Source organism: Heliconius melpomene, chromosome 10 (assembly GCF_056956725.1).
Source record: "Heliconius melpomene rosina isolate 202511_hmr_F chromosome 10, ASM5695672v1, whole genome shotgun sequence".
NCBI classification, from domain to species: Eukaryota; Metazoa; Arthropoda; class Insecta; order Lepidoptera; family Nymphalidae; genus Heliconius; species Heliconius melpomene.
The window spans coordinates 16,164,486-16,179,338 of record NC_140398.1 but is presented as its reverse complement, the minus strand read 5'-3'; the positions used below and the strand labels follow the sequence as shown (position 1 = coordinate 16,179,338).

The window sequence follows — 14,853 nt, the reverse complement described above, 5'->3', positions numbered from 1 at the left end:
GAAATCAATTTCTAATATGTGATACTAAATGTATGTAAAATTAAGAAAATTAATTCCGCTTATTTCCTCAAATAAAAATATGATGTATTTTGTTTATATGCTACCTTTAAAATAAAATATTTTAAAATTTAATAATTGTCAAATTATTGTCTTAGATTACGTTTCCTTTTACATAATAATTTCTTCATTCGTAATATGCAATAGACAAATACTTTTTAAATATCTATGGAGACATAAGTCATTTTTCTTTTTTATCTGTGCTATAATATTTTTTGACATCTAGCAAGAATATTGCACATTACGTAAATCAGCGAGCAGAGTCTTATAAAGTGCCAGGAAAAGAGAAAAATGCTGAAAGTAGCGAGGCTTATATCACAGCACGGCAATAATGTCCGTGCCCTTGCAACAGCGGCGGCCTACAAGCAAGCCCTAGTCAATATTCCCCCAACTAAACTTACTATTCTCGACAATGGGATCCGCGTTGCCTCTGAGGACTCCGGTGCTGCTACAGCCACAGTAGGTCTCTGGATAGACGCTGGCTCAAGGTACGAAAACTCCAAAAACAATGGAGTCGCTCACTTCTTAGAACACATGGCTTTTAAGGGAACAAGCAAGAGGTCACAGACAGACTTAGAATTACTCGTTGAAAATATGGGCGCTCACTTAAACGCTTACACATCACGGGAGCAAACTGTGTTCTACGCTAAATGCCTCGCCAACGACGTACCTGCCGCTGTAGAAATCCTTGCTGATATTATTCAGAACTCATCACTCGCTGAACCCGAAATCGAACGAGAACGTGGAGTTATTCTACGTGAAATGCAAGATGTCGAAAGCAATTTACAAGAGGTTGTGTTCGACCATCTTCATGCCACAGCATTCCAAGGTACTCCCTTAGGACAGACCATACTTGGACCCACTAAAAACATCAAGAAGATCTCTAAGGCTGATCTTCAACAATACATTAAGACTCACTATCAACCAGGGCGTATTGTCCTTTCTGGAGCTGGTGGCATTGAACATGGCAAACTTGTAGACTTGGCCAACAAGCATTTGGGTGGATTAAAGAATACTTTCTTAGATGTTCCTGAACTGGCTCCCTGCAGATACACAGGCTCAGAAATCCGTGTTAGAGATGATTCTATGCCTCTGGCTCACATTGCCATTGCAGTTGAAGGTGCTGGCTGGACAGACGCCGACAACATTCCCCTAATGGTCGCAAACACTCTTATTGGAGCGTGGGACAGGTCTCAAGGAGGCGGTATGAACAATGCCTCTTACTTAGCCAGGGCTGCATCTGTAGAAAACCTTTGCCACAGCTTCCAGTCGTTCAACACATGCTACAAAGATACTGGCCTTTGGGGAATTTACTTTGTTGCAGAGCCAATGCAAATTGAAGACATGGTGTACAACATTCAAAAGGAATGGATGAAACTCTGTGTATCTGTCACCGAGGGTGAAGTTGAAAGGGCAAAGAACCTTCTGAAGACTAACATGCTCCTCCAGTTAGATGGAACTACCCCAGTCTGTGAAGACATAGGTCGTCAGATCCTTTGCTATAACCGTCGCATCCCAGTTCATGAATTAGACGCTAGAATTGACTCAGTTTCAGTACAAAATGTCCGTGATGTATGCTACAAATACCTATTTGATCGTTGTCCTGCCGTAGCCGCAGTCGGTCCCACTGAAGCCCTTCCCGACTACACTAGGATCCGTGCTGGCATGTACTGGGTCAGAGTTTAAGTCCATAGTTAATTTGTATAATAGTTAATTCAGAATCAGTTAAGACCTTTATTAAACATCTCACCCAAATGTCTTTTGTTTTATTCAAATAAAACACTGTCTTTGGTGTATGTATTTATTATAGTAACATAAGAATTAAAATATGTAAATAAACAATTAAAATTATATATTGTTTTTATTTAACAATAACATTAATTTTATTACAGATACAATTATTATTAATAAATATATCACTTAAATTATATATTAAATCACATTAAATTTAAATTAGCTTCACACTGTATCCCGCACACAGTAGGGTAGGAACCCACATCCGTCGCGTTATAGTCACCTTTGTGCCACTGCGCCATGGCAGCCTTATAATAAGGAAATCTATTTCAGTTCCTTATTTTCAACATTCCCAATATTCTTTTCTTCAATATTTTCTGGTACGCTGGTAACACTGGGTCTTTTAACAATATTAGTTGGTTTCTTTTTCCCATATGGCAACACGGGTTCTGAATGGCTTATGAGGCTTGCTGAAGAAATAAATATAGAAACTTGTTCTGGAGTAGGACATGCTACTATTAGTTTGTCTTCATATGTGTAGCCAGAATTCGTTAGGATTTGTTCTAATTGTACAAAGAATCCTACGACGTTATTCTGTAAATAAAAAGATAGGTTTGATCCCCATTTGAGGAAATAAAATATTTATTTAAATTTATATTTTATGTTTTTCACTCTAGTATCGAGGCAAAAGGCGGCGTTAAGTTAAGCCACTCAACACAAAATGCCTCCAGAATTCGCTAAAAATGGGGAACGGAGTATCTTGATACTGGGTTCCCTCTACCTACCATGCTGTGTGTGGCATTTAGAATGTCTTTCTTGTATATATATATTAAAAAAAAATACATACCCGTATAGGCCTAAACAATATAAACTCAGTCTCCTTATTAGCTAAATACAGTTGCATTGATCTCTGTAGTGGGGCGAGATGAGTTTTTATACGTTTCTGAGCTTCTTTTACAGCAACTGCCAGTTTCCCTGGACTTGCCCATAGTTGGGATTTTAGTTGATCTGGTGGAGTGAAGGCTTGGGCCTGAAAAATGAGGTTATTCAATTAGCATTTACATTACATTAAATAGAAATAAATTAAGTCTGAATGAAAATGGCAACTCAAGATCGATCTGAGAGTTGAGAGCAGTTTATAAATGAGGGCCTAAGTTTTATAATAAGATTTTAATCATCGAAGTAATAATAAGCTTAAATTGCGTTGTAGGTGTAACAAACGAGTAATGAGGGTGCATTCAAATTCTGTTTAATGGATTAATATTTTGTTAGGCCAGTCGTGGCGCAGCGGTATAAAGTGTGTAAACGCGACTGGTTGTAGTTTCGATCCCTACTCGAGGATATGAAATATTTATTTTAATTTTTATTTCCATTTCTTGGTGTCGAGGTAAAATGTGGCGTTGAGTCCCACCACTCAACACACAATACATTCAGAATTCGGCGGAAAGTAAAGAAAAGGGTGTCTTAACTCTAGGTCACCTCTGCCTACCTTGCTGTGTGCGGGATACAGCATGAAGCTGATTTGATTTGATTTTGGAGTTTTAAATTAAAAAAGCCACTAACCTTTTCAACAATCTCAATCAATGGCCCAACCAATATCTCAGTGGCATATCTAATGAATGTTTCACAACATCCCTTCAGCTGCCTATCCACCTCCTTCCTCGAGTCCAACAAATGTTCTTTAACCATCGGAGTGCCTTCCAAGAGGAATTCTAACAACGCATTGTTGCTATTCAACGAAAATATCTGTTTTGGTTTCTGTATTAGACCAAAAGCAGCATTTTTAACATTACTGAAGTCTAAAACAGTTTCTTTTATTATAAAATCTACTTGGAATGGTGCTATTTGCTCTCTCAGTATAAGTAAATGTTTAATTTGGAATAATTCGCCGTCGATATTCGTTTTGGTTGCTGATATTTGTTTTGATGCGTTATCTACGCTTAGAACGCAAAGTGAGATTGCTTCCTGGGCGAGGCCTTGGAACACCCTTTTTTCAAGACACCTGTGAATTTTATTTTTTAAATTATATAATTATAAAGGGTGGTGCTAGTCCAGACCGCCGTGGCATTGTGGCACAAGCGTGTTACTGTATACGCGACGGTTGAACGGAATGAAACATTTAATATTTTCATTTCTTTGCTCTGGTACCAAGGCAAAGCGCGCCGTTAAATTCCGCCTCTAAACACGCAATGTGTCGAGAATTCGGTAAAAGTGGGGAACGCAAGTGTCTCAATAGAAATGGAGTTTCTTAATACTAGATTCCCATGTTCTCCCTGCCTACCCTGGATTCATACGAAATACAGAGTGAAGTAAAAAAAAAGTATAAAAGCGGTAGACAGAGAGAACCTTGTGTTAAGACACTCGGTTCCCCACGTACCGGCCAATTTTCGAGACATAGCGTGTTGAACCAATCTCAACGCCGCGCTATATCTTGATATATCAATTTAATTCAAAATATTCTTTATTCAACATATAAACAAAAAGCTACCACCGGTTCGAAAGGCAGTTCTGCTGAGAAGAGCCGGCAAGAAACTCAACAGTTGCTCTTTTCATAGCAGTACGAGAACCCACAACCGTCGCATTTACAGTCAGACAATTTGCCGCAGCGCTACAACGACCTCTAGACGTACTTTTATAATAAATAAAACAATAATAAAATAGAAAAAAAGCACCTGTAAAGTCTAGACAGAGCTGCTAGAGTCCTCCTGACACCTGGATACCACATCCCGTGGAGATCAGCTGGAGAGGCCTGAGGCCTTCTTTGGGCCTCAACATTAATGTTTGCAACTTCTTGAGAGGTCGCCGAAATGTCTGACACCATTGAGTTGCGGGAATCGCTACGTTTCAGACTTTGCTCTTGCAATGATAGAGCAATTTGCTGGAAATTAAAGGTTTAATATGTAATAAGTATAGAATGCAATGCAATGCCTCCAGAATTCGGCATAAAGTGGGGAACGGAGTGTCTTAACACTGGGTTCCCTTTGCCTACCCTGCTGTGTGCGGGATACAGCGTGAAGCTGAAGTATAAACCATGACATTGTAATATAATCATAGTTACGCGCACACAAATTCACACATCCACAAATCACATCTACACCTGTAATCCCACATCCACACATGTGATCTCACATCTACATATGTAACCTCAGATCCACACATGTCCTCATACAAGTAGTGTGTGTGTGTCACCTCCATCATAAGCAGCTTGTCGGGGTAGGCGAGGTCTCCGGGCGCGGCGCGGTAGTGCAGCACGTCGGCGCGCAGGTGCACGTGCGCGCGGAACACGAGCCTCTCCTGGGCGTCCTCAAGCAGAGCGCGCGCCGCCGCGCCCAGCGCCGACAGAGACGCTGCAGTTACAGATAAAAATAAATACGATAAATATAAAGCAACAAATAAACCAAAAGTAGAGGACGCGTAATTCCTAAATTAAATATCTTAATTTTATTTTTAAGCCTAGTTAAGACATAATGAGTCACTGGTCACTTAAATAAATAAAGTATATTATTAATATTATTATTAATATTCCATGGTTACAGATTACACGAGACTGCGTCTGACTATAAATGTGACGATTATTGGCCACATTCCCAGACGAGGGACCCATTTCCAACCCAATTTTGAAGAGGTTAAATGACCTCTTCAAAATTGGGTTGAAAATGGGAAATGGAGCGTCTTAACGCTAAGTTCCTTCTGTCTAACCTACTGTTATTATAAAAACAACTCACGATCATCATTGACTTGTTCTTCAATAACTTCCACTCGTAATATAACGCAGAGTTCTGCTAGTGTCTCCAAGTGGTTAATATGTAATATGTGAGGTCGTAATGTCTCATATAGACCATTGCAGAGCGATTGGAGGTAGTCACTGTGGATTTGATAGTAATGATTATTTATAGTAATTGTTATTTATGGATAATATACAGTGATATACAGTATTAACAGCTTATCTTAACGGCAAAAATAAACATCTGACCAAACAATCGTAGGGTTAGTAAGAAATAACCATATTTTAAGTATTGCTTTAAGCTAGAAACTATAACTTTGTGTAGTTAGTTTATATGTAAGGTTGCAACGTCTTATATGAACCATTGCATGCTGATAGGTGAAGGTAATAACTGCAAATTTGATAATAATGTTTTAAATTTTAGTATATCAATGACAATTTGCAAGTACAAAATATAAAATAACATATTTAGTTATACAGATTAACTTACTCCAGAGCCTGCGACCTTTGCGTAAAGAAGTGTTCGTACAGGGCGCACTCATCGCGCACAGCCAGTGCCAGTAGCGAGCACGCGGCGCGATACAGTGCGCAGTGGTCACGCGCGTGCGCATGCGCGGCGCTGCCCAATGCGCGCGCCGTTGCCCCGCCCGCTACGCGCGCCCGCCGAGTCGCGTACTCGCGCTGGCTGTCCGCCAAAAGGGCAGCGTAACTGGGAAACAAAATCATTTGTTTGTTTTTCAGTATGATAGGCAAACTACTTAAGTATTTATAATATTTTTTTATTTTTATTCTGTTCATTACATCTGGTACGATATGACGCGCAATGGTCACCGCCGCCTGCCGCGGGTACCCACGTTAAGTATCCGCCATCAGTCACAGACCGCCGTCTGCCGCGGGTACCCACGTTAAGTATCCGCCAATAGTCACAGATAACTACTTGGTAAACAAAATTATTCATCTATCATTCAGTATAATAGCCATATCTAATAGTCATATTTAAAATATCAATAACGCTTGCATTTTACTAACAAGTTATTAAAGTTGATAGACTTTAATATGTGAACTTATACACTCATTTTATATAAATTCAACTACACCTTTATTCTATTAATATACTAATACTTTATTCATCAATATACCATAAATAGAAATACAAAAAAAACAAACTCACTCTTCATTCTTCTCAGCTCGTTTCTCAATTTCACTGATAACCATTTTTAATTTAGGTGCAGCTGATTGGAATTTGCCAAAATACACTGCATATGCAGTTTCCATGGTTTCACTATCATTCTGTTCATCAGGTGTTAAAACTTGTTCTGTTGCATGATTCAATATTTGTGTTATGTAAGTTCTGATGAGAGATATAGCCCGACTTTGCAGATGACGGTATTTTACATAATATGTGTAGGATTCTTTGAATGAATTCTGAAATTTTAAAGTTTTTTGTTAACATATTATATTTTCTACCAGAGCATGGAAATGAATATAATTCATTCCCTCTGAAATTATTTCATTCTCCAGTTTCCATGAAAATTTACAAACTCTGGATATTGTCTGGCGGGACTTATACTTACATTATTAAACATATAATCTGAACAATCATCAATTTTTGCGAGAAGTGTAAAGAAGGCTTCACTGTTCACTGACAATGTAGTGCTGTTCAATCTCTGAGCTAAGTATTCCACTTGATTGAAATAATACAGTTTACTTTTAATGTCATCACCTGTAATTAGAATAAAAAATAAAAGTACTTTTTATGTTATGTGAGTTCTCTAAAGTATGCAGAAAGAGAGAGAGGCAAATTATGGAAATTCCTTTATAGTTTACTTAAAAATCTAGGGCTGGTTAGAATTATCATTAGTTTATTTCTGGAATGAATTATTTCTGGATGTTCATACTTCAATGATAGGACTAATATAGTATGGTTGACGAGTTGTGGCTGCCCTGAATTTAATTAAAAATGGCTGCTCAGACTTGATTTTAGAAATTTGTCTTACTTTTAATTCTCAGGAAGGAATCCTGAGTGCATAAAGAATCTAAGAAAATCTTTTCTTCAATAAATATATTTATAGAATTCTCCAGTAATTGTAGTGGTCTGTACATGTCTTATTGATATTGATTTGCCTTATGTGGCACTCAATGTCCCTGAGCAGAAGAAATCTCCTCCTATACTAACTCTCCAGTGTAAATGTATGGTTTTTGATGATATCAATCAATATTACCTATTGCAGAAAGTTTATTTTGTTCAGCCAACAACTGTTCACTCATTGTGTGCAGTACATTTGTTTTATTGGATACTAAATTGTATTCATCTGTCAACTTATTCAAATCTGACATAGTTGCTGCTATCTGTAAAATAATTACATAAATTTTAGAAGTCTAATTATATAAGTATACTAGCGGACCCGGACGCGGCTACGCCTGCTTGAAATATAAGAATATAATGTCTATAGAAATGTAATTTCAATCTAGATGAAATGCTAAAAGTGACTATTATTTTCATAAGGATGAATATCAAAATGACGCGGTAACGAACGCGGTTGCGTAGCGACGACGGTTGTTATTATCATGGCAGAATAAATTGCATGTCAAATTAGAAAGTATTTTAATTTATTAGTACATACGTGTTATGTCATATTATATAGCCTATAGCACTTCTGAAGAATGCAGCTTTCATACAAAACAAAAACAAAGTAAATCGATCCAGTAGATCCAGAGATCTTAGCGTTCAAACAAACAAACAAACAAACAAACAAACAAACTCTTCCGCTTTATTATATTAGTATAGATTGCTTAGATAAAGGAATGCATACGGGGAATCAGCATTCTTCATTCGTGGCTTTAATAGGGAGACTATTTGGCACTCTCAAAACACCACAAACGATAATATTATATAGGAAAGGATAAAATATTTTATTTTGTGTGCTAATTTAGCATGTGCCAAAATTTTTAGGGAAAGTGGAAAATAGATATTTTTGATACTAGACTATTTTGGAATAAATTGCGAAGCTGTAATATTATTTAAATGATATTTGAGTTAAATATCGATAAAGAAAAATAAAACATGCTTACCTGATCAGTCAAAGATACACATTCATTTTTTCTATCTTCAAGTTGTTTATAATATGCTTCATATGGCTCGTCATATTTCTTAATGTTTTGCTCATTTAAAGTATCATACCATTCTAAAAAATCATATGTAGTTTCTATAGGTGGAATGTTAGATGCACCTGGGTTGCTTTCGTTTTCCTATAAATGTTATATTATTTTTTACTAACAACTATTTTTTGTAAATTTTGATTATATTATTCTACGTATAATACAATTCTCGATCAATCTCAAATCAGTCATCGAAATGTAATTTATATTAATATGTATATATTAAATTATTACAATTTACAATATATAAGCAACACTTTGAACCATACAAATATTTTTTATAATAATTTACCTCTTGAACATCGGTAGACCCTCCAAGTACAAGATTCTCTAAGTCTAATATAGATTCACGTTGGCTGGAAGATAGAGGTGCCAAGGGATTGTCCGCCGCTTCCCATTGCAATAGCTTATTCTGTATTTCTTTTAAAGTCATATTATCCATATTTGTTTTCAGTACAGTTCAATTCATATTTGTTTTAATTTACTTTTGCGAATTCCTAATTTCCTAATAACACAACACGAAACGGTGACGTACAATGCCAATGTCAAAACAATTGACATATTTGTATTTGACAGACTTTCAAAGGGCTGCTAGCATTTGGTTTTTCAAGGCTTACCGAAAATGTTACCAGGTAAAAGCCCCAATTTCCCATTATTATCTTCGTATATCTTGGCTAGTAAATTGTCGAATACTATTTCTGCAATATGTTACATATTACTCACTATTTGTATTTTTTTTATTTTTTAGTTGTAATTATAATTTATTTTGCCTGGTTATAATATTTTGTCGTTTAGGAGCGTTTAAGAAAAAAGAGCTATTATTTTATGTCTATATTTTTTAAAGTGACAACATATTGTAGGAAATTATAAAGAGCATAAACGATATTATTATTTATTATTCAGGGTGGATTGTATGTAATAAAAGAATTCAAGAACTTACGAGCAGCTTAGCTCACTTAAAGTGACTATTAAATTATAGCCAAATTCTACAAAATCGTCACATTAAATATAGCCTATGTGTTATTCTGATGTAGAAGCAATATAACTGTAAAGTTTTGTATTTTTTTTTAAAGAATAGTAACAAGCAAGCAGTATTATAACTACCGCCATCTGGTGTCGAGTAGACTTATATGTGAAATGAGTGTAAAAAAAATACTGAACATTATAAAAATATATATATATAAACTTAATACATACATATTATGTCCTAGACATAATATGTATGTATTAAGTTTTTAAAGGAAAAATATTATTTAAAAACATATTATAAACAATAAATATGAAAAATAAATCATTAGTGTCATCTATGGAGAATAAATCAAGCTACAGCAATATTATTTACAAAACCAAACTAACACCATCTAGTGATGTACACGTCAGAAATTTATGCGTACAATTTTAAATATGTAGCGCTTTTTAAACTAATATATTTTGTTTTTATATGATTATTGATATTGTATATTGCTTGTTTATTGCATATATAACAAGTATTATATAATTTACCATTTTTCCTAATATAAAAAAATAAAATATTGTTAAAAAAATATTGTTATATTTATATTGTGTGCCATTTTAAATTCATACTGTATACATAACATGTTTTTAATGAATTTATAATTTTTATTTAATTATGTCATACTATTTTGTATAATTACTGTTTTATTAATCATCTCTTTAAATAAATATATAAGTAATTAAAATTCTCAGCATTTTGTACAAAAATATTAAATAGCGAATACAACAATTTTATTTATTTTTCGTTTTCGAAATACAAGACCAATTTTTTATATACTTATTATTTCTATTTCTATCTATATAATTGAAAGCATATCTAAATTGTATAGATAAATTTCTACCTTTAAATACTGAATATAATGCACAAAAGCTCTTTTATTGTCCGATAAAGGAAATATTAAACAATATATAATCTCTTTGTCTACATAATCACTTCAAGAGCAATTTTAATCTTTTCATAAAGACAAAATGAGAACAAAACCACTTTATTGTAATGGCAACATTCCAAATAAGTTTTTAAGGAGTATTTAGTTAAACAAAGGCTGTAATCGCTACAGTATTTACTATTAAGAAAAAAAGAATGGAAATGATTTTGTCCTTAATAATCCCTATATTGTATTACAAATACGCTTTGCTACTTAATATTTTGCTTATTATTTTTATTATGATTAGTCTTTTTTAATTATTTAAAAATTAATTAATTTTATTGTCATTTTTACTTGTAATTTATTTGCAATAAACACGCAAGGGATAAAATAAAAGATAAAAATGTCGAGTAAATCTTGCTTTATTGGGTACGAGGAACCATCTGGTCAACATAAGCTACATTGGACATTCTGTTACAATATATTTACAATATCAGAATAATATATCATAGTTCATATCTAATCACAATAGTTACGAAGACCTCATAAAACGTCTATACACATACGTAGCCTTGTACAAAATACTAGTCTAAATCATCCGCTGGGCCTCTCTTCACTTGACTCGTTCCAGCATCCTCTATATATTATATTCATATTAAATGTATGAATTACACTCCCAGCCACTTTGTTCGAATATTCGATAAACGGTGAAGCGTGTTTAAATACAGCATTAACTTAACAATCTTTCAAATGCCTTCATACTCTATGTACATTCCTCGCGATTGTATTACAACACTTGTACTATATACAAACAATTTTAATCATTAAAAAAATACAATGTTAAATTGCTATAAACTCTATTATTTATAAGTATAGTTATAGGGTTGGAATAAAAATAGTTTTTTTTTTAGTTTCAGCGTGCAAAATTCACTAAAGCCAGCGGTAACGAGGCTACACCCTCGCAACGACTATATCTAAACGATTTAACTAACATCGAATAGTAAATATATTGTTTTTTTTTTTTATTAATTGTATTAATAAAAGTACAACTAAAGGAAATCCCACACATTCAACACTAGACAGATCATAAATTGGGTAGGGGCGAGGGACACGTGTAATTTATATGAAAAAATACTGAACAAAATCATACTGAGTAGTCTCACCGACAGAAACTGCAGTTCCTTGTGGGTTAGTTGGCGAGATTTAATCTCAAGTACATTTTAGTTATAATTATTATAATATGTCGCATTATTTAAACTTATCACACTAGGTTACAATTTCGTTTATTACTAGTGACAGATATGGTTCAAAAACCTTTCATTACATATTACATGGGAGGCGATGCTCAGCGGCAAGACAGTTTGACTGTCCACAAGTTGCCACTTTGATGATGAAGGGTCTTACAAATCTCTATATTAGATTAAACCAACCAAAGCCTCTAATCGTCTATTGTATCGCTAAGAAATTTCATAGTAGTTCTGTAACTCCACGCGCGTCCTCTGCGCAGGCGCTCCTCGGGCAATCAAACTGCCACATATCCAACGATTGCAGAATGACTTCACAAAATACAACAATATCATTTCATCTGTATTCAACATTATAAAACTCGATAAATAACTTAAATTACGACGTCTACTAAAATAATGAAAAATAAATTAACAGTCATCGTTGATTGCGTAGAGTTACTCCAGTATGTATTAGTATTATATTATAATAACACGCGACTTACGAGATACTTAAATGGAATAACTGAATAAAATATAGTCAATACATGGTTACACTATCGGGCTCGTCATCGAGACGCGTAGCATAAGCATGGCAGTTAGCACGAAATTCTGCACCCTAAATATTAAATAACGAAAAATATATCTATAGATCCAAGCATAGTAGTTTTTCGCGACGGCTCCTGCGCGACGGTCGCGGACGACACTACGGCACTGCGACACTGTGGCACTACGATAGTGCAGGGTCGCGGACACTCTGGGACACTCGTGGTCGTCTCTCCCGTGAACATACGATATAACATAGCACAGCCATAACTCCTCCCGAGTCCCTCCTGGGAGGCGGGGGCCTACGACACCGGGGGCTGCGGGCCCTGCGGCTGCGGCGGCTTGGCACCGGCGGCCGGTAGCTGCGCCAGCGTGTCCTGGCTGGCGTGCGCGCGCAGGTAGCTGTTCTCCACCTCAAGTTGGTTGATCCTCTCCATCAGTTCTGCGATACGCTCTTTCAGTACTTCCACCTCCTCGCGCACCGCGAACATCAAGTGGCTCTTAACCAGATCCTGAAACAATACAAATTTATTGTTAAAATATTTCAAAATATGTACTATTTATTATTATCAATTGAAATAACGATAAAAAATATTGTGATAAAAATATCAAAGAACTATTTTGAATTAAATCCATTATTCAATAAGACGCAAAATACTTTAAAAGAAATAAAATTTTTGCTTAACTCAAAATAATATTTAAAAATAAAATAATAAAAACGTTCGAAACCGTTAAAAAACAACGAATACATTAAGTACGACATCCGCGCTCACACGAATTAAAATAATTCAACAACACCGCCGCTACGAGCTACGTATCACGATAAGTAACAGCCGACACGTTGATTTTGACCCAAATAAATACGACGCATTTAATCGATTAACAAAAAATAAAACAACATACTTTTGTATCAGGCACGACCACGTAACAGGGTTCCTTCTGTCCCCTCTGCCTGATTTCGTAGAGGCATCCATCGCGGGGTTTGATTACGTCGATCATGTTTGAGCGTTGTTGGACGACTGAATGCGCGCTATGCACTATCGGGTAGTAGAGTCAGCGGTGACACTGCGGGTTGGTAGCGAGTGGCGTGCTCGCGTGGCGTCCTACCGGGCGACTGATGGTCTGCGCGCGCGCATGCCCTATTTAAAATGGCGGCGAACACGTCATCGCCACGCGAGCCGCGTGTGAACCCTTACACTGTACATACTGCATAGATATCAACTAAGCTCTTGTTTTCGTACTATGTAGAGTTGTTTGCAACAAACAAGCCGTGAAATTTACATATACTTTACATGTAAAACGTTAATAATTCATATTAAAATAATTATTTATCATCGTTAAGCTCTTAGCCATTAATTGTTTACTGTGCATAACTTGTCATATTAAAAAATATATGCATATTGTATTTAAGCATTGAAATCATATTTTATTCCCACCTGACGTCAAACATCAAACCATATTTACAAGAAAGATTAAATATTAATGAGCCACACATGATTTTTCAGTACGATTGACTAGTGGACACAAGTAATGTTCAACATTTAAATAAGCTATCCAAAGCAAAAACCTATATAATTTATAAATATAACAATTTCTAATATTGTGTCCATATTTGGTACGCTATAATTATTGTTTATACAAAGAATTATTTATATTCCAACCCATGAAGTTACATAATTAATTGTGTTCGAGAACTTGCAGCACAGTATTAATATAAATGGCCGAGATGCTGACACTAATAAAAGTCGATCAGAATTTATTTTTGCATCATACATATATGGACAATAACAACTCAGTGCTAAATAAAGATATAACGACTATAAATTTAATAATTAACGGATCAAAATCAGTAGGCTTTTTCAGATGAATAAAATTCTATTGATTTTTGCAACAACATGTATTACATTGACATCATGACATGTTTGTATAAAAATAGAAACAGCAAGGTAAGAATGCGGACTTAACTCACAAGGCAAGATTAACGACACATATTTAGTTTAAATTATTTGCCATATTTCCATTAACAACAACGAATGCAATTTAAAAAAATATGCTACTTATCCATCCGCCTACGCGAAGTCTGGGTTATCTGACGTGTGAGTCAAGGTACACTTAGGTGCTAGCGCACATGACACTAAAAGTGGTCTGAGCTAAATTTTCAGTGGCTATTAATAGCGGTGATTAAAAATAAACGCAGTGATGAGTTCTTATATCAACGTGGGTAGTTTTGACCTTCAAGAAAGAGGAATGGAAGCGTTTGGTGTAACTGAATTCGTCCGGTTCGGGTTGGTTGGCCCGTGAGCGTCACATCATTGAAGATTGACGGGCGCCGATAGGTTCATTGAAACGTATGTGACATTAGCAATCAATTGATCACCCGGCGAACTGAAGTAAACGCATAATGGTAACACTTGGCGATCACTAAAATCAGAACGCCTAGCAAACACTAAACAAAAATTAAACATCTAGTTATCATTAGTAAACATTAGCACATTAATGGGTAAGTAAGATAACAGGGCACAAGAAATGT

The 14,853-nt window shown here is 35.3% G+C and overlaps 3 protein-coding genes across 8 annotated transcripts in view; 1 reads left to right on the top strand and 2 right to left on the bottom strand.

The window, feature by feature from the left end:
• The first annotated feature begins 246 nt into the window (after nucleotides 1-246).
• Nucleotides 247-1,908, top strand: UQCR-C1 (Ubiquinol-cytochrome c reductase core protein 1). The gene has a single exon (XM_085191492.1). It carries the CDS (start codon nucleotides 349-351, stop codon nucleotides 1,741-1,743), a length of 1,395 nt encoding a protein of 464 aa, XP_085047618.1. The 5' UTR covers nucleotides 247-348; the 3' UTR covers nucleotides 1,744-1,908.
• Cog3 (conserved oligomeric Golgi complex subunit 3) lies at nucleotides 1,845-9,236 on the bottom strand. Its single transcript, XM_085191491.1, has 12 exons — nucleotides 8,967-9,236; nucleotides 8,588-8,764; nucleotides 7,738-7,864; nucleotides 7,090-7,238; nucleotides 6,687-6,940; nucleotides 6,006-6,224; nucleotides 5,517-5,656; nucleotides 4,981-5,138; nucleotides 4,464-4,669; nucleotides 3,355-3,793; nucleotides 2,639-2,821; nucleotides 1,845-2,385 (listed from the first exon to the last, which is right to left on the bottom strand). The coding sequence occupies exons 1-12, from the start codon at nucleotides 9,114-9,116 to the stop codon at nucleotides 2,116-2,118; spliced, it is 2,472 nt and encodes an 823-aa protein (XP_085047617.1). The 5' UTR covers nucleotides 9,117-9,236; the 3' UTR covers nucleotides 1,845-2,115.
• Nucleotides 9,237-10,960: 1,724 nt separating this feature from the next.
• The window catches only part of LOC146535925 (uncharacterized), a 119,019-nt gene continuing 115,126 nt past the window's right edge, over nucleotides 10,961-14,853 (bottom strand). For all 6 annotated transcript variants that reach the window (XM_085191533.1, XM_085191532.1, XM_085191527.1 and 3 more), the window contains one exon: nucleotides 10,961-12,835. In XM_085191533.1, the coding sequence (XP_085047659.1) occupies nucleotides 12,626-12,835 (210 nt within the window). In that variant the 3' untranslated portion in view covers nucleotides 10,961-12,625. The remainder of the gene's footprint in view (nucleotides 12,836-14,853) is intronic.